The sequence below is a fragment of the Neofelis nebulosa genome, chromosome 2 (genome assembly GCF_028018385.1).
Source record: "Neofelis nebulosa isolate mNeoNeb1 chromosome 2, mNeoNeb1.pri, whole genome shotgun sequence".
Taxonomy (NCBI): domain Eukaryota; kingdom Metazoa; phylum Chordata; class Mammalia; order Carnivora; family Felidae; genus Neofelis; species Neofelis nebulosa.
Genome location: NC_080783.1, coordinates 80,874,476 through 80,901,916, shown reverse-complemented (window position 1 = coordinate 80,901,916; position 27,441 = coordinate 80,874,476). Strand labels below are relative to the sequence as shown.

Genomic DNA, 27,441 nt, shown 5'->3' with positions numbered 1-27,441 from the left:
GGAAAAAATAAATGTATCAGAATGCATCAGGCATATGCAATTATTTTCACAACCTGAACTAAACAAGTGTCCTAGTGGGCAAAGAAAATGTCAAGTATTTGTCAAAAAATAATCCTGTTTGGAAATTTGTCACAAAAACCTTGAGATGAAGTAGAAAAATGTTCGGAATTTGATATGATGAGCCGCTGATGAAGTGGCTCTTGTTAGATGCCTTTCGCTCGTGAATGATAAACCATTTTAGGTGAAAATAATCTATTTCGTAGAATTTAACCAGTACTTGGTGGCTATGCTTAGTTAACATTTCACTTCACATCGACATAATAGGATTCTAAATAATACCCTTGTCCCTTTTTTTTCCATTTGTATAAATCTAAATTTCAACTAAGATTTCATTACTGGCTAATTCTGCAGTGTGATGTTTTCTTAATCACGGTTTTTTCAAACCTTTATGTTTGAGTTAAACATGCATAGTTTTTGTTACGTTAAATAAAAATAAGTGATTATTTTATTACAGACTTCATTTCAGGTGATTATCTTTAATCTGATGAAAGGCAGTGTTTATAAAGTTGCCATTCTTTGCGCACAGGTAATTCAGTGGTAATGAACGTCAGGGAATCTTATCTCCTTGGAAACTATGCATACAATTATTCATTTGTTCATTTAACAGATTTTCCTGGGTGACTACTGTGTGCAAGGCGTGCTACATGTGTAGCATCATCATAGGGTGTACAAACTATTGAGTTTGGATTAAATATTTGAGGATATCTGTAGTGTTATTTATCTGCACATGTGAAGCATAGCCTCAACTATAAACTGACCACATTTTGTTTGTTTTCTAGCATTTGAAAAAACAATGTGCCTTTTCTTCCCTAAAAAAAAAAAAAAAAAAGTCACTTTAGCTCTTTGGTCGCCTAATCTAAAATCTCCATTGGTGGTCCTGTGACTCATGGAGCATGACACAGGGGAGGCATAACCCGCATTCCTGTAGGCCCAGCCATGCCTCCTCCCTACCCAAACGAATCTCCTTCCTAACTCCACTAGGAAGCAGTGGCTCTGTTCAGAACCTGGCTTGCTTTGTAGGTGGTGAAAACCCCAGCAACGGGTGCCAGATCCATTGAGACTAAGAGCTGAAGGCAACCAACGTCCTGGGAAACAAAAAGACTTGCCTGTCTGGCATACTAAGGCCAAGAAGTATACAGCTGGGAGAGACCCTGCACATTGTCTAGCTCTGTATCTTTTCAGATGATGAAATGAGGCTCAGGGAGGTAGAGATTTGCACACAGAAAGCCCTGGTAACCAGTAGCTAAGATCTAAACACAGGTTTTTATCAAAGACGAGATCAGATTTACAGACCCCAAGACTAAAGAATTCTTATCATGCATTAGGTCCAAAGAGACTGGGGGAGGGTAAGTACCGATGCTAATTACCGGTACCATACCAGCGGTACTGCACTCTAGGTATAACAAATATCATGATGTCTGGGAATCAGAGCCCATTAAATACTAGGCTATGTAACAATTCTGATAATAGGAGCTATTGAAATAAGAAAACACTTCAATTCTATCAACACCTTCCCCATAGTTGTGAGACCGTGTGAACACCCCGATACAGTACAGGGTGAGGTTCTGGTTCTGCTCTCCTTGGCCAAGCTTGAGAAGAGCCTGCCTCTCCAGGGGGTAACAGAATCAGTGCTTCTCACTGCAACACTAGGAGCATCTGGCACCGGCCGTGAGAGGCGCTCGTGGGAGACTTCTCCTTTGCCTTTGTGCACGGACTGCCTCTGGCGACCCTGTCAGTCTGGTATCTTCCTCGTGTTCTTTAATCCCCTGAGTCCCTCGGGGCCTCCAGAGGTTAAAACCGAGGTCTGCGTGAAGCTCGCACAGTCCAGAAGCACCTCCACGAGGCCACTCCCAGCTGGGCTCAGGCCCACCTCTGGGGCCTCCCTGCCTGACGGCAACGCTTGCGTGTTGGCACTTGTGCGCTCCTCCAAGCTAGTTTCACCCGGGATTTGGCTCGGTTTGCCCGCAGCAGCCCAACTCCCCAAGCTCCCAGAACTAAGCGCGGGGACCGTCAACGGCCTTCCCGGTGGCTCCTCCTCCTCCAGAGGTGTCACCCTTCTGGGAAACGGTACTCCTCCCTCTCACCCCCGCCCAGCACTGCTGGGGGTGGGCGGGAACCGGTGCCAGCCGGTGATTCCAGGTCGAGCCTCCCGCCCTCACCAAGCTTGACCCAGCCCAAACCCCTAATAGCCACGCGCTGGGAGCCTCCCCACCGCGGGGTACCGGGCCCTCTCTACCACCGCGCGCCAGGTAGGTGGGTGGGCGCGTAGGAGGCGATAACCCGCCCTTGAACCCCAGACCCTTGAAAATAATTTACCACGACGCCAATAATTCAACTAGACAGGAAGGTCAAAGGCGAATTGTGCTGCCCGCGGCCTTATAGGCTGGCAGAGGGTGATGCAACGGGGGTCAGGAGGGAAGGGCGAGGGCCGGGGGTGGGGGGTGCGTGCGGCGGCGTGATCACTGGGGGCTAGCGGGGGTGTCGGACCTACAGATTCGCGCCGAGGCTACGCGGGTGGCCGGCAGCGGGAGACAAGGGCAGGCGACCGCTGGGCCCGGTGCTGCCCGCGCCACCAGCGCATTCCTGGCAGTAGGCGTCACGAGCGCCGCGGTTGCTTGCGCTCACGTTACAATCCCTCCAAGCGCTGAATACACACGTAACTGCGTCGCTTCAGGGATTTTCTCCCACCTCCCACTACTACCGCTGAGCTCCCAGCCTCTCCGACAACCATCAGGTTAGATCCCGGAGGGGCGCCCGTCGCGAGCCAGGTAGTTCTGAGGCGCCGCACGCATCTCCCCAGTACCGGGCCACCTTGGCCGCCCACAGGCGACTCCGGCATAACACCCCCACCCCCACCCTGGGCCCAGCCGCTCCCCGGCCACCTGGCTACAAGCAGTTCCCACGGCGGGGTCACCCAGCGGGCACACAGCGCCCTTCTCTCCCCCTCCCCCCCCCCCCGCCATTCCTCCCTACCCATTGTCGCCCCCCACCCCCACCCAGAAGGGACAAAATTTTCACCGAGCAGGGACTGCGGGAATCCCACGGAAGAGGCAAAGTTAACCCAGGGGCGCGAGGGCGCTGGTGGTGCGCGGTTGTGTGCTTGGGAGTGAGCCACGCGCGGGGTCGCAAGACCCGCCGCACGCCCTGGAGCTGCTGGAAACCCGCCCCGAGGGCCACGCGGTCCGATGACTCTCTTACCCGAAGTGTCCCACAGGCTCAATTCTATTCTTTGTGTGTCGATTTCAAAACTGGCCGTGTAATTCTCAAACACTGTCGGGACGTAATTCTGGACAAACAAAATGGACAGAGGAAGGGAAGAGGGCAAAGAGATTATCTAAAATGCACGACACCCGCAGAACACCCTCCGAAAATCGCTTCCTCACTACCCAATTAAAAAAAAAAAAAACATATATAATGTCGCACACACCAGATCACACACTAACCACGCAGACCCCTTCCGAAACCCCTGACTCACCACCCGCACCACCCTGCTCTCCAAGACCTGAGGATCCAAACCTCCCAACCCAGGGTTCCGCACACATGACTGAACAAGTTTCAGAAGCTAATAGAACGTGAAGATGCGTCCCCTACACGCTTCCAGCTCACTTTCCCTTTCCGGGCAGTCTAACCAGGGGGAAAGTTGTAAGAAAGACTGCTTAAAAAAAGAAAATCGGGTGACGGAGGAAAAGCAAGGAGAAGCCCAACTCAAGACTGGGGGATTCCCGAGGGCCGACCCCCTCCTCCAAGCCTCCGCCGGCCACACTCACCTCAGGGAAGCAGTCTTTGGCGAAGACATGCAGCAGCGCAGTTTTCCCACACTGACTGTCTCCCACCACTACTATCTTGCATTTCACGTTCTGATTAGGATCCATGATAGATTTACTAGATAATTTCTGGCTGGCTCTTCTCTCCTTCATTGATCTTGCCTTATTTTCTCTTGGAACAGGAATTGTCTCTTAAGAGGAAAAAATATATATATTTCTCTCTATATAAAAAACATATAAAAATAAAACGCAAAGCTGGTGGGAACTCCTGAAGCGCAGCGCAGATGAGGGGCTAGAGGAGCAGGCTCGTTAGTCCCCTCCAACAAGTTTTATGCCTGACTCCACACCGCGCTTCCCAAGTCCAATTCCGATCCGACTGCTTTGTTTCACGCTCTCTGCGCGGCTTTATACGCCCGGCCTTCCAATCCTCTTTCTCAATGAGAGAAGGAAACTGATCCGCCTCCTCCCCTTTTATGGAGCCTGGGAGCAAGCGCCGTCTGGTTACAGGCGGAAAATGTAAACAGTGCGCCCTCTAGGGTGACCGTGCGGGATCTATTTCCCTATTAAGTCTAGGGCAACTTGGAGATCCCAGCGTTGCTTAGCCGATGGATAGGAGGGTACAAGTCCAGAAGGAGATGGGAAATGGGGATCTGTGCATATTGATTTTTAGTAGGATTTCTTTAAAACGTTTTTGTAGGGGCTGCTTTCCATAAGCCTCATGAACATTGATGAAAGCAAAAACATTTCTCACCAAAGTTAAAACATAGTTTAAAAGCATAAGAGGCAAATCTTGGGTTGGGAAGGGTTAAGTGTTTTGTTTTTTTTTTTTAAAGAAAGAAATGGTTTGTATCACGTATATAGGCCATGGAACAATAGCTAAGCCAGGCTATTTCAGAAGCGGGAACTGGCTTGTCTGGGTCACAGCAACACACTGGTTTCTGAAAGCTGTCAGTTTCAGTCACTCAGGAGAAGGCAGAAAGGTCTGGGGGTGTGGGTAGAAGAGGTGGAAACAGAGAAAAGAAGATTCTTATAACTCAGTGCAAAAACCATTAGAGACTCAGCCCTAATGCACTAGGGACCCAAGCACACAAGGCAGCCCTTGCCTCTCTTGCAGTGAGGAGATTCGGTAGGAAGGGTTCTGATCCTGCCTTTATTTCCTCTATCTGTAGCCTCCCCCTCCCTAGAATCAAAGCAACTTCAGCTGTACCCAGAAAACACAAATATTCTTACTTGGAAAATGCAGGTACAACTTTCAGCTCCCTCCCCACCTCTTCTTCACATCCATCCTTCTCCCCACCCACCCCAAAAGTCTGAAAGAGGAGTAAAAATGGCCTTGCATTTGTTCTTTTTTCCCTATAAGAGGTCCTTCTTTTCTCATCTTCATCTTCTGTGCTTCAAATGGAAAGATTTCAAATATTAAATTTTAGTAAGGACAGGGACACATGGGTGGCTCAGTCGGTTAAGCGCTCTGACTCTTAATTTCCACTCAGGTCATGATCTCATGAGGTTGAGCCCCACATTGGGCTCAGGGCTGGGGGTAGAGCCTGCTTAAGATTCTCTCTCTCCCGCTCTCTCTTCCCCTTCCCCACGTTCTCTCTCCCCTCGCCCCCCACACAAAAAATTGTAGTAAGGACACTGGCCAAAAATCTCATAGGTACCCCTATGGAGACTTCTAGGCTTATAAAGGAGAAGGTGAGGTGAAAACCCACAGTGTTCAGTATGGGGAATGAAAAGGCACACAGAAAGGGGGTTAGAAGCACGGATATAAGTATTGGATGCTAAGACCATGAAGCCTCATGGGTCCAAGGATGGTCTTGTCTTCCTTTCAGAACTGAGAAAATGGTGCCCTAACCCAAAGGAAGACTGTGACTCAGACCCAGCGTGTGGGTCTGTGTTTACATACATACTGGGCTAAACCACAGAGAAAGGGATAGCTGACCCTAATCAGGTTCCCAAAGCAGCATTGGCCAAAGTTTCCTCTCCAGAACTTTAATGCTCCTCACAAAAAGTGTCCTGTGTCCCAATGAGTAGTGGAGACACTGTGCCCATATCAATCCTTGAAGATGCGCCAAGCACTTTGACATGTTACAGACTCTAAAACGTTCTAGGGAAAAGTAGCCTACTTAACATAGTTTAACCCAGCTTTTCCCAAATCTACTTCAGTACAGGAAACTTTTATCAAATTATTTGCTAGTTCATTTGAGAAGCAATGGGCACTGTGGTAGGGGGCAGGAGGACACAAAGAAGTGTATCTGGGTGACCTTATTCAACTCTCTAAGCCTCAATTTCATTGTCTGTAAAATAGGAATCTTAATAGTAATGATGAGGAAATGCAAGCGAATTTTGCAGAATAGTTTCTGGCACAGTAAAGAATCTCCAATCTATTTTGTATTTTGCATGTAACTCTTATTTACACGTCTTAGAATTATTGAACATATCTTGGGAAATACTGTCCTCATTAGTGGACTCACTAATTGGAACTGGGAGAATAGATCCACCCCCACCTTTTTTTTCCCTCAGATTTTTAACTTAAGAAGTTGCCCTTTTCTAGAGCTATGATTTGATCTTCCACATTACTGAATTGATGTAGTCTATGTGGTTAAACCACTCTAACTAGCAATAATTATGAAGTATTAGTTTTTGGCTGACAATGAATAGGATAGCTATGTAATTTGTCATATAAGCTGGGCACTTTTGAGAGCAAAAGAGAGTACTACTAATGATTATGTCAGAACAGAGACTGTAAACAGGGTCTATCCCAGGCAAAATGAGAGGCATAATCACTTTACCAGTGAATAATCTAAAATCATAGTGGATAACTATTTTTGGAAATCAGGTGACCTGAATCTCCAGGAATCTGCCAGTTGCGGAGTGAAATTTAATGGCTGTGTAATAGAGTAGAAAACCAACTGCCTGAAGTTACCAGTCTCTGAATCTCATTAGAGCAAGAACTCTTTGCTTTACTTCTTGGGATATCTAGTGCTGAGTGTGTAATAGATATTCAATATTAAAAAAAATTCATTTAGTATTTAGTTCAACAAATATTTATTAAGCACCTGCTATATTCCAGGCACATTTCTAGGAGCTGTAAATAACAGTAAACAAGTCAGGCCTGTTTGCTGCTCTTACAGAGTACACATTCCAAACCAGAGACAGACAATAAATAAGGAAGCAAGTACATAAATAAGAATGCATGTGCTAAGCTCTTTGAAGAAAAAACAGGGCGGCATGTTAAACTATAGTAGGTAGGGATTAGACCCAGTGGCCTGGCAATGCCTCTCTAAGGAGGTTGAGTCTTCGATGATGAGAGCAAATCAGCAATGAAACGGTCTACTGGAAGGCAAGGGAACAGAGAGTGAACAGGTCACACACAAGCAGAGTTGGGCGGGTATGAGGAACAGAAGGAGGGCCAGAAGGATTGGGTCCCTGAAGGAGGGAGAAAATAGGTAGCAAAGCAGAGGAGAGCAGGCAAGAACTAAACAAACAATTGGGCCTTGGAGTCTGGGTGGCTCAGTCAGTTGAGCGTCCAACTTCAGTTCAGGTCATGATCTCACAGCTCAGTTCATGAACTGTGGTGACAGCTCAGAGCCTGGAGCCTGCTTTGGATACTGCGTCTCCATCTCTTTCTGCTCTTCCCTACCTTGCACACACTCTAAAAAAATAAACATTAAAAAATTAAAAAAAAAAGAATGGAGATGTAATGATAGAAGTCGGATTTTATTCTAAAGGTATTATGTAGTCAGATATAGGAGGGCTTGAAGCATGGTAATGACATGATTATTTGAAAGAATGAATGAATGAATGAATGACTCCAGGTTTAGGTCTGCACCTGGCACTTCACTGTGAAACTCTGATGTAACTTCTCATCTTCAATGAGTTTTTCAGCTCTAAACGATACCTAGAAAAGACTAAAATTTTAGACTGCAATGAAAGTTTTTTCTTTTTAAAAAAAAATTTTTTTTAATGTTTATTTTTGACAGAGAGAGAGAGAGAGAGAGAGAGAGGGAGAGCATGAGTGGGGGAGGGGCAGAGAGAGAGGGAGACATAGAATTCGAAGCAGGCTCCAGGCTCCGAGCTGTCAGCACAGAGCCTGATGTGGGGCTGGAACCCACGAACTGCGAGATCATGCCCTGAGCCGAAGTCGGATGGTCAACCGACTGAGCCACGCAGGCGCCCCTGAAAATCTTTTTCTTAAGAAAACAATCATTTGGAAGATGTGAAACCCCATCTAGGGATCATACATTACTTAATGTCCTGCTTTTTCTTATTCTTCCTGTTTGTCTTCCTATTACTTTCTACTTTCTCTACTTAACCCCCTAAGCTCAAGAGAAGAGAAAAAATAGCAAACACCTCAATATACATTGGTTAATAAGCCATGTGTATTCAACATTCAATTGCCCTAAGAGGTCTGAGCTAAAGAATTCTTTGCTTTGTGGTTAACCCTTTATTTACTAGGGGGAAGCCACTCCTCCCACAGAAACTACATTTTATCTGACACAAACAGGGTTGGTTCCAGGCCTGGAGAGGAGGTTAACTGACAGAGAACAGCCATCTAGGGTTGGCATCAAATGATAAGCAATAACTCCGTGTTTTTGATGTGAGCACTGGACAACAAGTGAGGAAATTTGGGTTTTGGTCCAGGTTATGCTAATGCACTGTCTGACCTTGAGCAAATATTGACTGAATTATTTCCCTCAGTTTCATCCTTGCAAGAGGATGATGACATCTGCCTCCTTCAAGATGTAAAATAAGGCTGCTTAGAAAATCACATGCCCTGTACTTTCAAACATTCTTCTTTAGAAACACACTACAGACACCCCCCTTTTCAGGTTCAGGGCATTTATAGAGTATCAGCTCATGGTGGAATAATGGAAGGCCTGCTCCTAATTGTTTATTCATGGTTGCTGCCTCTCTGCAGATTCCAGCAGAAGTGTTTGAAGGAGCAAGTCCACCTTGAGGAAAAAGCACAGGTCTCTCAAAGGCATCATCAATGGAGCAGAGGGATGATACAAAAAACAAGAAAACATGCAGGATGCCTTCCTAGACGTCATGTCAGAAAATAGGGACATGAGCCATGGGCATTCTCTTTGAGAATTTAATAAAATGCTGGGGATGCAGTAGCTTCAAAAACATGAAGTTCAATATAAAAATAAGGGCAGGATGTACTACACTGTTCTGAAGGGTGCCACTTCCACAGTTGTCTCTTTGGGACAGTCACTCAGCTGCCCTTATGTAACATCAACAAAATATAAGGCTTTTTATTTTTTATTTATTTATTTATTTTTTTAGGAAAGAGGAATTGAGGAAAGAAGGTTCACAAAATTCAGTGAATCGAACTTGTTATCTGGGAAGAATTTGTTCTCTTGGAAAGCAATCTTTTTCTTTATTTCCTTTTAAAATTATGGCTGATTGCCCGGTCAAGGGCATTGCAGGAAGCTGTGTAGTCTGTTTGGTGAGAGTACTCCAGTCAAGTTGCAGAATTTGGTCTTGTTTTTCCTCATTAATGCTGACTGCTAATATGATTTACTGCTGCTGTGTAGACTGAGCTCTCACCCTTTAGCCAACAGGAAATGACACAGCTGTGTGAATGTTGAATAATAAGTGATTGCCCAACTGATCATCCTTCCCTCTGTTTATAGCATATTTGACAAAGAATTTGTTGCATTCTTCGGAGACCAGGACCACATAACTTTGGTGGTGGATATTACAGGGCACCCATAACTCTTCCCAAGTGCCCCTTCCAAACTTCAGTGTCTTTGATTCCCAATGGCATTTCTTTATTGTTCAGTATTTCCTAGGGGAAACAAAAAGATCAACACATAAAGGATTAATACAGGATTATAAGGCTCATTGATTACTTAATATACTAAACATCAGTATATACTTTATATCAGTTTGTCAGTGCAATATGAAAAAATATTTAAGGAAACTTTTAGGAAAAAAATTTTAAATGAGTGCTTCATAACTTGTTTTCTTTTAAGAGCATATAGTACATTCAAAACATATACCTTTTTCAGTATTCTGGGAGTAGTCAAAGAAAAGCAAAGATTACTACTGAGCACAGATCAGTCCATCTTTCAGAGACTTCCAGAGCCACATTGCTAATCTGATGAGATTTACAAACCTGAGTTACTTATGGCTCAATGCATGGTCAAGTAGCATTCAATATTTGAATCCAGGACTTAAAAGACGGAGTTATAGATGTCCTGTCAAGTTTCTGGAAAAATCCTTTGTGGAAATTCTTTCCCTTATGATGAAATGCTCAAAAACAAGTTGAGGTTACTATTTATTTAAAGAAAAAGCAGGGATTGTTAGATCAAACTTAAAAACACCCAGGAGCCACTGTTTTATTATTCCTGAGCTCAGTGTGAAGAAACAGAAAATGATTGGCTAGGTTGAATTGAAAGGGTTCATTAACTTAGGCAAAGACAAAGACAGTAGACTTTAATGCTTTTAACCTTAAATTGCATATATTATGTTTTAGACTAGTAGCTTTCCATGTATGATTGGGCAGAGGGCTACTACTTTCATAAGTAAAACCAACCAACCAAGAAAAAAAGCCCACAGATGTTCTCTGGGAAACTACCTCCAGAATTAGAAGTCAAACTGCAATAATTTTGATGGTAAGCCTACAAAGGGGTGTCTAGGTCTTGTACTCTGTCTATAATATTTATTTAAAAATTGAGTGCCTTAGATGAGTTATTTTTAAACTTGAAGCATGCATGATGCATGCGCAAGACTTATCACTAGTGGATCACTAGTGATTCCAGACCTAAAATTTAAGAATCGTTGCTCTAAACCAGATTTTAGAGGGGGAACATTTCTTTTTTGACATTACCGATTTGCCTGTAGCAGACCAGATTCAGTACTTTAGATCATATTCTCTGCTGGAAGGGTAGCACTTACCAAAGAGCTTATGGCTTCCCTGTTAAAGACCATAGACAATATGACAATATCAGTTCCTTCTTCTTTTTTGTTGCCGAATTGGGAGCAAAATTATTATTTTTTCTTTTTAGTTAGTTAGTCAAAATAGTTTATGTGTTATCCTAAAAGATGCTTTCAGTTAAGTTTTCTTTATATCTGGCTGTAAATTAAAATCTCATCTTTCCTTTGGAGGATGCCTATTTAAGGTAAAAGAGCATTCTGGAATACAGCCCAAAAGCTCAAAATGGTACTCAAGAATATCCAAGATAATGCAGGTCCAGATAAGGTCTTGCAACCACTAATTTTTGAAAACGTATATGAGGGAGAAGAAAATTACTCTTTTATCCCCAGCCAGCAAGAATCTTGTCTTCTATAAACATCTTCTAGACTTGAGGGTCCTCTGTACCCTCCTTCTTCACTCCAACCTCCAAGGAACCCTCTCTGAAAGGCACTGCTTTTCATAATGCTAGCTCTTATTGAGTGTTGTTGGACGTGATTATGAACTAACTGTTAGCGCCTTAAAACTGGCTACCTAAGTAGAGGTCAGATGACTCACCACATTCTGATCCTGGCCCTTATCCAAGATGTTTCTGTAGGTCACATTACTGTCACCAAACCACTACAGACTGGCCTTAGGTTAAATGAATGTGTAAGTGTTATGATGCAATGTCTGGTAACCAGCAAGATGTGTAAGTTATATGGGAAAAAAACCTGTCTTGTGCTTTAAAAGCAAAGACGAGGTCATAATACATCAATTATACAATTCCTCTTAATTTTAGCTCAGAGCAAAAAGCTACCATCAGCACATTGTATATAGCCATTGATCTTAATAAATATTTACTGAGGATTTATGCCAGTACGCATGGTTCTGGCTTATAACCTCCATGCAGCCTCTGAATATGCCTCCTAGTGCTTCCACATTGTCCCAGCAGTGCTATGGAATCAGTCAAATGACTGCTCTTAGGTGTCCCCCATGTCATCCAGTCCCACTTAGAGAATCTAGCTTCATGTTAGACAAGGTCACTAAGGCAGTTAACATGTTGGCACCAGGGCATTTATGGCAGCTCATATACAATTAAAACAGACCTTGGAAACCAAATTTTATAGTACATCAGAGATTTTGGCATGATGTGAAAGAAAAAAATAAGGGTATTTATTTTTATTAAAAAGCATGAATTAGAAAGAAAGGCTAAGATTAGCATACTAAAGAGAGGCTTATTTATTATAATGTACAATGGAAGTCATTCAACTTTGATTCATTTTCCAAAAAAGCTAACAGCTATTGCCCAATTAATACATCTTAGAAATTTTCCCCAAATGGTGCTCTCCATATATATAAATTCATAGTTTTATTTCTCCCCAGAGTTCTCAGTTTGCATTTTCAATAGCCTTGTTGAGTGCGACCTGGCCTCTGCTTCTCAGTCAGAGGTACTGGAAAGTCAGGTCAAAAGAATTGGAGAAAAGACTATCAGAAGACTTTGCAGTTTTCTGGAACTCACTGGTGCACTTTGTGATCTGTAAGACCTCTTAAAGGATGCTGAGCGAACTTACCATAGGGCCCTTAAACAGTCTCAGGTGAATGAATAGAAGACTCTAGGACCAGCAACTCTAATCATGAAAATTCATTCTGTACTACCCCCAACTGTCTGGGTGCAAGTGTAACAGAAGTGTTTTACAAAGGAGGGGCAAATTGTTAGGATAATTCCAGGCCCCTGATATCCAGTATTCCCACACACATAGGCCCCCATGGGTTTTCATTACTATGAGGAAAATCAGTTTGTATTAAAACATAAACAGACCATTAGACTACAAACCCTACCTCCAAAGGAAATCTGGGCTACAAGCATGATCTTTACGTTTCCTAAAATTACACAGGAGTAAAAACAATGAAGTTACAGTTTGGAGAGCAAAATTTTGCTTACATCTTGCAAATATAAATGGTCCTTAAATTGTTTTAAAAAGCCCAATAAAATTACTGTTTCAATTAAGTGCAAATGAATGGTTCTGTTCACCTCCTGGAACAGAGGCAGTTTCAATTCAGTGATGCGTTGCACTTCCTTGTCTGATCTTAAAATCTCTGCAGAAAAGCTGCCGTAAGAAACTGAAATGCACTTCCTTGCAATGAAACCCTTTCTCAGTCATGAGCTAGTCCTAGAGGCCTATGGGCTCAGGCAACACCATTAGTTACTCACTCTTACCTTTCTGATTTAAATCTAGTTCAAATATCTCTCAAAGGAAGCCTTAAGGGGATGGGGGAAACTCAAAAGGCAGTATTTACATGGAAAAGTGTAGGCACTGGTGGTCCATTCACTTTTACTTTGAAAATTATGGGTAATTATAGGCGTGAGAGGCATCCAGAGAGAATGACTTCGCACTAGCTGTGTGATCTTGGGCAAATGTTTAACCTCTCTGGGTGTCAAGTTCTCCACCTGACCTAGATGACCTCTGAGATTTTGTACAGCTTTAATAAGCCATGGCTTATGACTTGGATTGTGTTTTAGATCAATAGGAAGAACGAAGTCCTCCACTGCCTGCTTTCTATCAGCCTCCAGCACCTGGCTCCCAAACGTAGGGCTCTGAACATGGATACCACGTTTCCAGGACCTGGATCCTCCACAGGCACTTTTATATTTCAACTCAAGGATCCGACTACGTGATATGTTGAGGTCATTTAATTTCTGTCTTGTCTAAACAGTATCTTTTAGAAGGCATTAAGAAAAAGTCCATTCAAATCTAATGCAGCATAGCAGACTGCCACATGGTCAAATGAGCTGGTTTCTTTATATGCACACCTGCAAACATAACTGTCCTTTCATACGTGCCCATGATGATATATATGTATCATACAGATTTGGGAGTTTGGGAAGTTTTTTTCTTTATTTTATCTAAGTATAATTACATACAGTAGTAAGTATACACTTTTGAGTGTACACATGAGTGAATCTTGACAAATGTATATGCTCATGTTATCAGTGTTCCAAAAAAGATATAAAACATTGCCTTTGAAATTTTCCTTAGGTCTTTTTCCACTCAATTTCTTTTCTGAAAGGAACAACTCTGATTTTGATTTTATCTGCATGGATAAGTTTTGCCTATTCCTGAACTTTGTATATTGCTTAATATAATGTTGTTTAGATTTAGGTATTTGATTGCATGTATTTGTAATTTGTTCCTTTTTATTGCTAAGTACTATTCCATTGTGTGAATATGCCACAACTCATCTATGCTTCTGCTAATAGACAAATTGGCTCAATTCCAATTTTTCTCTATAGTGAATAAAGTTACAGTGAACATTCCTGTACATGGCTTTTGGGGGACTTATGTTTTCATTGGCAGGGGAGGGGTGTGCATATGCAAATACCTAGGGGGGAATTGCTGGGTCAAAGGTTAAGTACATATTTAACTTAGTGAGAAATTGCCAAACGGCTTTCCAGTACTGATGTACTATCCCATCAGCAATGTGAGTGATTCCATTGCCCTGCATTTTTCCTGACATATGGTATTTTTACTTTTAGCCATTCTAATGGATGTATAATGATATCTCTTTGTGGTTTTAACTTGCATTCCCTTATGTATTTCCCATTTTCATATATCTATTGGGAATTTATATATTCTGTTTTATGAAGTATCTATGCAAAACTTTTGCCCATTTTTATTGAGTGTTATTTTTTTACTGTTGATTTGTAGTTTTAAAAAATATTCTCCCATGCTAGTTATTTGTCACTTGTATACATTGTGAATATTTTATCCCAGCCTGTGGTTTACTTTTTCATTTCTGTAATGGTATCTTTTGAATGTTGGTAAGTTTTGTTTATTGATTTTTTCCACGTATAGCAAGTACTTTTTGCATTCTGTTTATATTTTCCTACCTCAACTTCACAAGTATACTCTCCAGCTGTTTTCTTTATAGGCTTAGCTTTTAGCTTCTATCTTAGGTCTGTAATCCTGTTCCAGTCAATTTATGTGTATAGTGCAAAAAAACAAAAAACAAAAACAACAACAACAACAACAACAACAACAACAAAACCCTGTATGGATATCCAGTTTATCTAGCATCTTTTCTTGGGGAAAATTATTTTACTATTAAATTTCATTGACATCTTTGTAAAAAAACATTTTGACCATAAATGTATGGTCTATTTCTGCACTCACGTCATCATTCCATGAATCTGTCATCTATTGTTACACGAATACCGTACTTTCTCAATTATAACTTTATATGAACTCTTCACATGTAGTGAAAATTCTCCAATTTTATTCTTCTTTTCCAATGATGTTTTAGTTATTCTAAGCCCTTTACGTTCTCAGTATCAATTTTAGTTTCAACTTGTCAAAAGAAAAAAACCAAAAAACTGTTGCTGGGTTTGTGACTGGAATTGCATTGGATCTATAGATGAATATGCAGAGAATTGGGATCTTAGCAACAAATATGGGGAGAATTGGGATCTTAGCAATATTCAGTCTTCTAACAGGAATCTGGCTCACCTCTCCATTTTTTAGGTGTTTGGTTTTCTCAGCAATATTTTATCATTTTCCAAGTACAGGTCTTGCACCTAGTATGTTAAATATATTCTTAAGTATGTCATGTTTTGGTGTCATCATTTTGAAATATTTATTTCCACCTATTTGTTGCTGATATATAGAAATAGAATTGATTTTTTTGTATACTGATCTTAAATCTTGTGATCTTGTTGAAATCACATAATCATTTATTACATTTAATAGGTTTTTGGTTTTGGTTTTGGATTTGTTTTGCTTTGTGTTGCTTTTGCTAAATTCCTAACGATTCTCTTCATACACTAACCTGTTGGCTGAAATAAAGACAGTTTAAATTTTTCTTAGAATCAATACAGTGTTGGCTAGGGTTGGTGAATGTAAACACACCTAGCTTGATATCTGCCTTGGTGAAAAATGTTCAATATTTGTCCATTAAGTGTGCTGTTAGCCGCAGGTTTTTCACAAATTTCCTTTATCATATTAAGGAAGTTTCCTTCTGTTCCTGGCTTGCTGAGAATTTGTTGGATTTTTTCAAATGTTTTTTTCTATACCTATTGAAATTATTGGGTGATATTTGCATTTACTTTAATACAGTGATTTAAATTGATAGATGTTGGAATATTAGACCAATATTGTATTCTTCAGATGAGAGCTACTTGCTTATAATGTATTATCTTTTAAGTGTATTATTGAATTTTGTTAAGGTTTTTGTGGGTATGTGTATTCATGAGGAACACTGACCTGCAATTTTCTTTTTCTGTAATGTCATTTTCAAATTTCAGTTATAAGGTTATTCTGGCCTCATAAAACACATTGAGATGCATGCCATTCCTCTTATTTTCCAAAAATGTTTTGTGTAAGATTTTTTTTCCCTTTAAATGTTTAATAGAAGCTACCCTGAGCCAGTGTCTGGGCCAGGAATTTTCTTTATAGGAAAATTTTAATTACAAATTCAATTTCTTTGACAGAGATGCTTTTATTCGGGTTATATATCATCTTATATCCATTTTGGAAATAATGTTTCTAAAAAATTTTTCCATTTCATTTATGTTGTTAAAATTGTTGGCATAGAGCTATTCATAGAAACTTTTTAAATTTATTTATTTATTTTTGAGAGAGAGAGAGAGATAGAGACAGAGACAGAGACAGAGGAAGCGGGGGAAGGGCAGAGAGAGCCAGAGACACAGAATCCAAAGCAGGCTCCAGGCACTGAGCTGTCAGCACAAAGCCTGATGAGGGGCTCAGACTCACAAACTATGAGATCATGACCTGAGCCCAAGTTGGATGCTTAACTGAACCATCCAGGCACCCCCAGAATTTTCTTAGTTTCTTTCTAAGGATCTGTGGTGAGAGTCCCTTTCATTCTTGATTTTGGTATTTTGTATTTTTCTTTAATTTTTGATTAATTTTGACAGAAGTTTTTTTTTTTTTTTAATTTTTTTTTTTCAACGTTTTTTATTTATTTTTGGGACAGAGAGAGACAGAGCATGAACGGGGGAGGGGCAGAGAGAGAGGGAGACACAGAATCGGAAACAGGCTCCAGGCTCTGAGCCATCAGCCCAGAGCCCGACGCGGGGCTCGAACTCACGGACCGCGAGATCGTGACCTGGCTGAAGTCGGACGCTTAACCGACTGCGCCACCCAGGCGCCCCTGACAGAAGTTTATCAATCATATTAATTCTTTAGAAAAACCAACTTCTGATACTTCCAAATGTGTTAATCTTATTATTATTTAAGATTATTTCATTGACTTCTGTTCTTACAGTTATTATTTCCTTTCTTCCACTTACAGGGCTTAATTTGCTTTTCTTTTTCTATAATTTTAAAGTGGAAGGGTAGATAATTAATTTTAGGCTTTTATTGTTTTTCTAATATAAGCACTTAAGTTATAAATTTCCTTTTAAACACTCTCTTAGCTGCATCTTACAATTTAAATATGTTGTGCTTTTTATTGTTCCATTTAAAATATTTTCTAACTTGTGACTTCTTTCACTAATGAGTCATTTAGAAATATGTTGCTTAATATCCAAATATTTGGAGAAATTTATTTATTTATTTATTTATTTATTTATTTATTTATTTTAGTTATTGATTCTAATACAATCCTGTTGCGATCAGATAAAATACTTTGTGATCTTAATCCTTTAAAATTTATTGAGAGTTTTTAATAGACTAGTATATTGGGTTGTTTTGTTTAATATTCCTTGTGTGATTGAAGAGAATATGTATTCTGCAGCTGTCAGATACAGTGTTCTATAAAATTCTATTGGGTCACTTGTTGATAGTGCTGCTCAAATATTATATTTTACTATTGATTTTTTAAAAACTTACATCCAAGTTAGTTAGCATATAGTGCAATAATGATTTCAGGAGTATAATCCAGTGATTCATCCCCTACTTAAAACACCCAGTACTCATATGAACAAGTGTCTTCCTTAATGCCCCTTGCCCATTTAGCCCATCCCCTGACCCATAACAATTCCAGCAACCCTCAGTTTGTTCTCTATATTTGAGTCTCTTATATTTTGTCCCCCTCCCTGTTTTTATATTATTTTTGTCACCCTTCCCCTATGTTCATTTGTTTTGTATCTTAAATTCCACATATGGGTGAAGTCATATGTTTGTCTTTCTCTAAGTTTGCTTAGCATAAGTAGTTGCAAATGGCAAGATTTCATTCTTTTTGATTGCTGAGTAATATTCCATTATATATATATAAATATAAATATATATATAAATAAATATATATATTATATATTTATTTATTATAAATAAATTTATATTTATATAAATATATTTATATTTATATATATATACCACATCTTCTTTATCCATTCATCTGTTGACAGACATTTGGCTCTTTCCATACTGTGGCTACTGTTGATAGCAAAATCTGTTCTATCAATTGTTGAGAGTTGCCTGCTAAAGTTTCTAGTGATGATTATGAATTTATCTCCTTCCCCGTTTAATTCTGTCAGTTTTTGTTTCATGTACTTTAAAGCTCTATTATTAAGTGCATTATGTTCAAAATTATCATGTTGGTTGATATATTCAATGTTTTATCATTATAAAATATCCCTCTTCATCTCAGACAATACTTCTTATTTGAAGTCTACTTTGATGTAAATTCAGTTACACTAGCTTTCTTTCTACTGATTTGTGTTTGGATGGTGTATATTTTTTCTATCTTTTTACTTTTCAAGTATTTGTAACTCTATATTTAAAGCTGTGTATTCATATTGGTAACATATATTTCAGTTTTATATTATTATCCATTTTGATAATCTGTTTTTCATTGGAAATTTCAATCTAATCACATTTAATATAGTAATTAATATAGTTTAGTTGGTAATAATACTTATGTTGTTTTCTCTTTTTCCTTCCATGATAAATTTCCTTTTGTTATATGTTATCTAAATAGGTTCCTAGATGTCATCCTGTCAGCTTGGGCTGCTTTTCTATCTCTCAAGAAAAGTAGACCAACGTAGCATACATGTACTAAATATAATCAAATAAATAAGGAAATGGAAAAGAAGTCTATTGGGAACGTAGTTCTAGGGTGGATCACACAACTCATGGTCATTTTGCAGAGAGGACTTAGCAGAGGGTCAGTGTCAACACTGGTGTTGCTATTCTGGGACCAACACCATCCCTGATACTTCTAAGTATTTTCCTTGGTGATTTGTGAGAATAATAATTAATGAAGTAAATGATGTACTACTAGGTGGAAAGGTTGGTTATTCCATGGTTGCCCAGATTATAAAAATAACATAGTATGTTGGGGAAACAATCAGTGGCAATGAAATGAATGTTAATTAGGTATGTCTTCAGCTGATACACTTAAAAACAAAGCTGAGAAAACAATTGAAAGCTAGTAAGGATGAGAAAGATTAGCGAGGAAAAAAGTATTGAGATTAACATGGATAACAAAATGATTCTTTCACCACTTAAGTTCAATAATTTAAAGATATTGTGAGACAAGGATTCAGAAATTGTAATAAAGCATGTCTTATATACTAACTTCTATACTTAGCACCAACCTTCTGTGTCCAGTCATAGCTTTCCTAATTAATGTGGGAGAACTAGATAGATTTCAGGGAAGCATCAGAAATTTGGTTTTAGAGATAGATGAATAGAGCTAATTCTGTCCAAACTCCACATTTCACTGATGACGAGACTCAGAAGGTTGAAGTATTTTATGGCAGAACTGTGACTAGAGCCTTAATGCTTACTTCCTTATCCAGTGTTCCTTCCAGTTCTCAGAGTAATTAGGGATTTTGAAATGAGAGGAGACAGAGGAAACATGCAGGGAAGCAAGTTCATTCACTGTAGAGAAAAGAATGTTTAGATTATATATAATATTTATCAAGCCAATGAAAACTTCTTATTTAAAGGTTGGTGACTAGAAACTCTTCATCTCCTCTAACAAGGAACTTTATTTTTCCTGCGGACTAAATGGGAGGAAATGCATAATAAAGTGCAACAAGAGGAATTTAGGATATACATAAGGGAACTATTTCATGCAGCAAGAACCATTGCTCATTAGCATGGTAACTTATAATATCCGTTACCGTCCAATACCATTCCCAGAGTGAGCTGACTTTTTTTTTTTTTTTTGTGAGCTTTTTTATTTCATGATTTCAGCTTTCATCTTCTACTGTAAACCACAAGGTTGTGGTGTTAGGAGAGACCGTTTACCTAAGCACTCCCTTGGCTGGCCAAGATCTATTGGAGAATATGACACTACTTGTCAGCAGCAAATGGAATTCTTGATAAATGCTATAGCAAAATTTTAAGTTGTCAAGTTGTGAATTGTTCAAAATAATAATGTGTTACCAGTTTATTAAGGAAATTTTTTTAAAAAGCCCTAAATACTACAAACTACATGAAAAACTACAATTAGAAATAATTACCTGTGATGGATTTTGCTTATAAGACAAAGGTTTTTTAAATGGAAAGCAAGTTCAGTTAACATTAAAATCTGTATTACATCATTTCAGACATATAAATTTGGAGCAATCTTAATGATCGTCTTAGAAATTCAGAGATTACTTTTTATTGTTATTTATCTTCTCAAAAGCTCTTGTGCTACAAATAAAAGAGTTTTTTCCTTTCTTTCCTTTTTATTGTATTCATATGAGAAGATGGATGTTAGCTTAACCTATTGTGGTAATCATTTCACAATATGTGTAAATCAAACCATCACACTGTATGTCTTAAACTTATACAGTAATGTATGTCAATTATTTCTCAACAAAACCGGAAAAAAGTCCAGTATAGCATTGTTGATAGTTGAAAGCGAATTGAAATTCTTTTTTAGGTAAGTACTTTCAGTCAAGAAAAGTAACTGTGTTTTAGTTTATTTCCAGGTTGATTCTTTTCCATTATGGAAGAGCGTTTACAAATTATTTTGACAAAGGTCGCACAACCAAATCATTATTTTTCTTTCCAGAATGCACCTCTGTAAAAGACAACAAAATAAGAACCAGCCAAGGAAAGCAAATAAGTTTCTTGACTTCTTTTGAACGTGTGAGGACCATTTGACTTGTCCACATCCCAGGTAATTTATAAAGGAAGGAAAACAATTACACTACAACATGCAGTTGTTTGAAATAGCTGTAGTGTTAAAAAAAAAAAGTATCTTGTATTTCAGTTTGTTTTCCATTGACTAACATGCACCTATTACAGGATATTATATTTTGTTATGCCATGGAATCTGTAGCACATATTTTTTAAGCCCAGTCATATTCTTCATGTACAGAGAGAAGAGTTATGTGTGGTAGACTGGAATTCGAGAGACCTGGATTCAGATTTTGACTATTTCTTTCCCATGAATGAGCACTGTGGGCAAGTCACTTAGTCTTTAGCTTCTCTGTACTTGTGGATGATGACTCAGTTGCATTCTTTTGATTCTAGTAATCATCTCTGACTTCTGTAATATTTTCTGTTTGTCTCCATGTTTATTCGAATGAAAGAAGGCGGAACTACCTCTGCAAGTCCAAGAAAGCTGGTACTGACAATGTTGTAGCTGAACCGGATACACCCCAATAGTCTCCAGCCTTGAGGAAGCAGCTCTACCTCTCTCTATCTTGGACAAAATGAATTTTAAGAGATCACCTTGAGTGTTTGTAAATAGACAGACTTTGCCACTGTGTATTTTTTTAATGTTTATTTACTTTTGAGAGAGACAGAGAGAGAGAGAGAGAGAAGGAGAGAGAGAGAGACAGAGACATGAACAGAGGAGGGGCAGAGAGAGAGGGAGACACAGAATCTGAAGCAGAATCTGAAGCAGACACAGAATGCTTCAGATTCTGTGTCTCCCTCCGAGCTGTCAGCACAGAGCCCGACGAGGGGCTTGCACTCACGGACTGCGAAATCATGACCTGAGCCAAAGTCGGATGCTTAACCAACTGAGCCACCCAATTGCCCTGCCATTGATTGGTTTAAAATTACTCATTTGGTTTACATTATGTGAATATTAATTCCACATAGTTTTATGGTAATTAGAGCTATACCAGGGCCAGAACTTCCTTCTTGCAACCCAATAAAGTGATTTTTTTTAGAGTTACATGCCGCGATTTCCAAACAGTCAAGCACTCTAGACAGACCAGCACTACAGCTATTCTGAAGACTCCCTTGGAAATCTGTGGCATATTTTATTCATTTCTGTGCACTTTTAATAGATATGGAAAGTGTCTTAGTCAGCTTGGGCTGCCATAACAAAATACCACAGACTACATGACTTACACAACAGAAATTTATTTTCTTGTAGTTCTGGAGACTGGAAAGTCTAAGGTTAAGATCCAATGGAGTTCTGTTTCTGGTGAAGCCTTTCTTCCTAGTCTGTAGATAGCTGTCTTCCTTCTGTATCCTCACACGGCCTTTCATCTGGGTGCACAAGGAGACAGAGACAGAGAGACAGAGAAAGACATCTCTTCCTCTTCTTATAAGGCTATCAGTCTCAGCTGATTAAGGCTCCACCCTAATGATGTCATTTAATGTCATTACTTCCGTAAGATCCTATCTCCAAATACAGTCACATGGAGTTAGGGCTTCAACATATTCATTTCGGGGGCATAATTTAGTCCATAGCCAACCATAAATATGGAGATTTACTGGCATTGTCTTGATTTCTTAATGCATTTTTTCTAAAAAAAAAAAAAAGCAATTATTTAAATGTATAATTAAGTGTGATTTGATTTTTTTTTTTTTATCTCACTGGAGTCTTAAGGGTAAAATACTTCTGTATCGTTGCTCGACTTTACTAGAGTTTTATATTTACAAAGTATATTTAGATATGTTATAAATCTGAAAATGACCTTAGTTATGTCAACCGCTATTGGGTTCAGAAGATTACCATAGCTTTATAAAGTGCTTTTAGAAAAACTGCATGGGGAGCAAGAACCGTGAACATCATCTTGTAAAGCCAGAGAAATGGAGCTAGGTGCCTCCTGAAGACTGTAAAGCTTGTGAACCTGAGGTCCATGGAAAATCACAGGCACATAAGTGGCTGAGACACTTCAGCAAACTTGATCAGCTCTCAGAGTCATACTGAACTTTGCTTTCCTCATTAATTCATCCACACTCCTTCTTTCTCCTACCCAGGTTCTTCCACAGTCCAGAATTAAATGTAAAACTCTACTGGGGAATGCATACAAGGTGTAACCCGAGCCTACAGCTGAAAAACTTCTTGTGCTGTGAAGCACTGGCACAACTTTGACCTTACAAATTGATCCAATAAATCTGAATTTCTAAGTGAATAGACATTCTTAAGAATTCAATAGGTCACAAGATACCCTTTTTTAGACGAATAAATAAATAAATAAATAAAACACAGCCATGAAGAGAAAGACATCAACTCTAGACTAAAGTAAGTTATTAAATACTTGAAATTGTTGGCATGTTTAACAATCATCAGATGGATCAGAACATTGATAAAGAATTATATGGGTTATTTTATAAAATACATCTTTAGGAGTTATCTAATCAACAATTGTCGTTTATTGAATACCTGCTCAGAATACAGTATCAAATAGTAAAATGGCATAATTGCTTTGCTTTCTAAATTGAAACAAGCTTTCAATGTCACCTACAGGTACTTTAAACTAATATGAAATATACATGCATTGTCTCATAAACAAAGGATGTCATAATAAGGGCAAAATAGTTAAAATTTTAAAATCAAAATCGTATGTAGTAAATATTTTATTACATTCAAAACTATTAAGTCCCATTGTAGTGAAAGCTGTCAATTCACTGCTCAGAACAGATCAGACATGAGGGTGACGAGACACCAAAAGGAAAGGGAAGAGCTCTGAATAAACGCTTGTCCTTGCTAAAGAGCCACTCAGGTCTCTCTTTGGGGTGCTGAAATCCACCTGACCTCAGCATACGGTTTCACTTAACTTCCACTTGTCTTTTGCCCCAGCCTGAGTGCCTCAGTGAGACAGTGGAGAGAAGTAACTCTTGGAATTAGCTGTAGGTTGTAAAATACTTTTGCTAATAACAGTGTAGGTGAGCACCTGGTTCAGAGGGGGTTAAATCAAGGGCATGGAGCATTCTTGCTTTGGGTGGCAGAAATCTCAAAGGTGTTACTGAGCTCGGATGTAATGTAAACTGCTGAAAAGCAATAATTAAACTTACACCTTTAGCTTTGTTAGATGAATTATCTAAAAGCTCCACCCCTCTCTCTGAAAAAAACAGATTAAGTAGCATAAGTCTGCTGTTGGCAACTGCAGTGATTATACAGGACATGCTGTCTGGGATTATTTGGATTAAGGACAAATTGTATGCATGGAGTGTTCAACCACTGAGGAAATATTATGATTCTTTTAGGACATGTTCATTATTACATGATATAAACATATATCAGATAAAGCCAAAATTCCACCAGAAAGGAATCGATTCGCAATTCTTGGGTCTGTGCGTCCAAAAAAAAAGTGGCAAAAAAATTAAATGTGTTATCTTTTAGATCTTAAAATAACACAATTCTCTATTATAAAATTTCCCCTAATGCCATTTATAAGGAAAATATTGTCATATAGGCCAAGTGGAGGAAAAGTCAAGATTTATATAGATACTACATTGAACTATATTGCAAAAAAGTCAAGATTTTCATAATAGAAAGGCAACAAAACTCAGTATAGCAACAGTTTCAGAAACCAAAGAAAGAGAGACCTCATTTAATCGAAGGAGAGAGAAGACTGATGGCTAAAAACAGGCAGGTGTTAAATTCTGCACCTTCTGTTGAGGTTATGGAGATTGCAAAGAACAATCTGCGACCTGTGCTTTTCCATTAAATTGTGGCTACTAAGTGTGTATGTATGTTTGCGAACATTTGAAGTCTTTTCATTAGGTCTCTGATTCAGCTCCTGCCTCCTTTCTCTCTACAGATTTGTTTTTTAATGTAGACTATCAAATTCTCTCTGGCAGACACCATACAAATATTCTGCTGTGGTACGCACGTATACTGAGTGTGCACTCCATACACTAAACCTAGCTCTCGACGAGTGCCTTCTCTCTGGAAGTAAGGGTGCCCTCTACTAATTGATCTTTACTAGACATCTAAAGAGTAATCTTCCTGGGAGAATTGATTCTTCTCACCTAGGAGAGATGATTTTTCTGGGGAAGAGTTTGCTCTTTCTGTGCTGCTCTACTGACTTGCACTAACAGAATTATTTGAAGAAGCCCAAGGCATCACCAGTCTTCAGTCACCTCAAATTCTGCAGATAATACCACACAATCACCTAGAGGCATCTCAACTAAGTAAGCATGACTGTCCCAATTAGGCAAGAGTCCTCACTATTAAATATTATTAGACTTAATTTGGTGCCCCGGGAAAATTCTTGATGAAGCCCGTCCCGCTAAGGACAGGGCATTGTGAATCCACAACAACATGCTCAGAAAACACTTCTATGGTAATGTTCCTTAAGTCCCAAACAATATCATGTGGTGAAGTGTTCAGTAGGTTTATAGAAATATCAACCATTACAGCTGGAAATGCCATCCCGTATGACCCTGTCACTTTACAGATGAGGAAATAAAAGTCCATGGTGGTGTGGTGGATACAGTTAGGAGAAATAAGACTAGATTTTAGGCCTCCTGACTCTTCCAGCCCAGGGCTTTTTACACGATACCATCATACATCCTAAAATATGCCAGTGACTGAAAACACATCTCTAAAGCTGTGATCTCTCAATGTAGGTGTGTTGGTGGTGATGGAATTAGAATACTTAACTTGGCATTTCTAACCAGTGTTTCACCTTGAGGAAATCAATGTGACTGCATCTCATTTTTAATTGTAAATTAGAGATAATTTTGCCTGTCGCATGAAGTTGTGGTGAAAATTTAATAAATATTGCATGACAAGGCAAATATAATGTGAACATGGAATGAAAATGTGCCTCTGGAAGCTTATCTGTGACTTCTGGTTCCAGATGGTGGGTCAAGTCCATGTTTTGTTTTATGCAACGGACAAGCATAACAGCTCACCATCGTTTTAATTTTACTTTCTCTGATTGTTAGTGGAAGGCATCTTCTCTTCATATGCTTATTAACCCTTTGTATTTTTTTATTTGTATCTTTCAATTATTACTATTTTCCTATTTGGCTGTTTGTGGTTTTCTTGTTATTTTGTCGTTCTTTATCTCTTAGAAGTACTCTTTTTATTATACATGATGCAAGTATTTTCTCCCAGGCTGTTGTTTGTCTTCTATATTTTTAAATTAGAAGTGTCACAGCTGTCTGTGGGTTATCAGAGAAGTCATAGAGGGGAAAGAGCTGGTTTGTTATTTCTGTGAGTTCTTAATTTTTTATACACATCAGCTTGCCTTGATTGTTGAGTTCTTACTATATACAGTACTATATGAATCAAATCTAATATGCAACTTCTTAGTGTATGTCATGTTGAAATTTAAAAAAAAAATTAATAAAACTCTTTTCAGGGTGCCTGGGTGGCTCAGTCAGTTAAGCATATGACTCTTGATTTTGGCTCAGGTCATGATCTCACAGTTTGTGAGTTCAGACCCCATGTTGGGTTCTGCACTGACGGTACAGAGCCTGCTTGGGAGTCTCTGTCCCTCTCTCTCTCTGCCCCTCCCCTGCTCATGTTCTCTCTCTCAAAATAAATAAATAAACTTTAAAAAAAGGTCTCTTTTCAGAGATCCTGTTTCCCAAGCAAACATTTTCAGGAGTCTTTGAGGACAATCTTCAGCAAAATGAGAGAACAGACCAAGAAAAAGAAAAGCATGAACTCAAGTGTATCCAAACCAGGAGCACAGCTGAAGGAAGTCCCAGAAGGGCAGCTACCCAGCAGGCTCACAGAGCGACTGGCACAGATGGGAGCAAGAAGGGCCCTCTTTTTCCGTATCATGTGATTTTTAAAAGCATATGCTTGTATTATCTGAAATACTTCAGATAAGAAAAAAAAACCCCAGCATACTTCATGTTACAAACTTTCTTCTAAGCATACACAATCCTCCCTCTGCATTTCTATTTTTAAAACATGGTGCATTTAAGAATTACTTAGTGGTAACATCAGTCAATACAAAAGCATATGAAAGCCTCCGGCTGCCTCCTACACGCCCAGGAGTCAATCACTACTAGAGTTATGCATCTTCTCCAACTCTGGTATGCATAGTCTTTATTAAAATGTTTTACCAAAAACAAAAAAAATCATACTATATGTGTTCTTTCACAACTTGCTTTTTCACATGGCGCTGTGTCACAGGTGTACCCCCTTGTCAATGAGCACATACTCAGCTTATTCTTTTTTATGACTGTACAGGTTTCTGCAGACGGACAGACCACAATTGATTTAACCTGCACCTTATTAATAGATATTTAGATTGCCTCCAATTTTTGACTAATGCAACAAATGCTTCCAGAAACAGTCAGACACATGCTTCTTTGTACAAGTATTTTTTTAAGATAAATTTCAAGATGTGAAATTGCTGGTTCAAAGGACACATGTGTTTTACATTTTAATAGATTAGAAAGTGAAAACCCCTTCCCCCAAAATGGGCTGTACTATTTTACACTCACACTAAAAATATATGAGTAGTCATTTCCCTACATTTTTACCAATCACTGACATTATTAACCTTTTAAGGTTTTGTTTCACAAAACCAGCAAACATGACAGCTCACTATTGTTTTAATTTGACTTTTTATTATTATTAGTGGGGTGTATCTTCCTTTCA

At 39.0% G+C, this 27,441-nt stretch overlaps 1 protein-coding gene and 1 long non-coding RNA gene across 5 annotated transcripts in view; one reads left to right on the top strand and one right to left on the bottom strand.

Moving 5' to 3' along the window:
* RND3 (Rho family GTPase 3) overlaps positions 1 to 4,218 on the bottom strand; it is a 19,812-nt gene extending 15,594 nt beyond the window's left edge. The window contains exons 1-2 of the mRNA XM_058715318.1: positions 3,828 to 4,218; positions 3,259 to 3,346 (exon numbers count right to left, since the gene is read on the bottom strand). Of these exons, the coding sequence (XP_058571301.1) occupies positions 3,259 to 3,346; positions 3,828 to 3,977 (238 nt within the window). The 5' untranslated portion in view covers positions 3,978 to 4,218. The remainder of the gene's footprint in view (positions 1 to 3,258; positions 3,347 to 3,827) is intronic.
* LOC131503701 (uncharacterized) lies at positions 2,094 to 27,441 on the top strand. 4 transcript variants are annotated; one of them, XR_009257536.1, is made up of 4 exons: positions 2,094 to 2,309; positions 20,695 to 20,802; positions 21,218 to 21,370; positions 26,402 to 27,441. It is a non-coding gene; the product is annotated as an uncharacterized LOC131503701 (long non-coding RNA). The 4 variants fall into 4 exon arrangements; XR_009257534.1 differs by lacking the exon at positions 26,402 to 27,441 and having other exon boundaries at positions 21,218 to 26,186; XR_009257537.1 differs by lacking the exons at positions 2,094 to 2,309; positions 26,402 to 27,441 and adding an exon at positions 2,576 to 2,794 and having other exon boundaries at positions 21,218 to 26,186.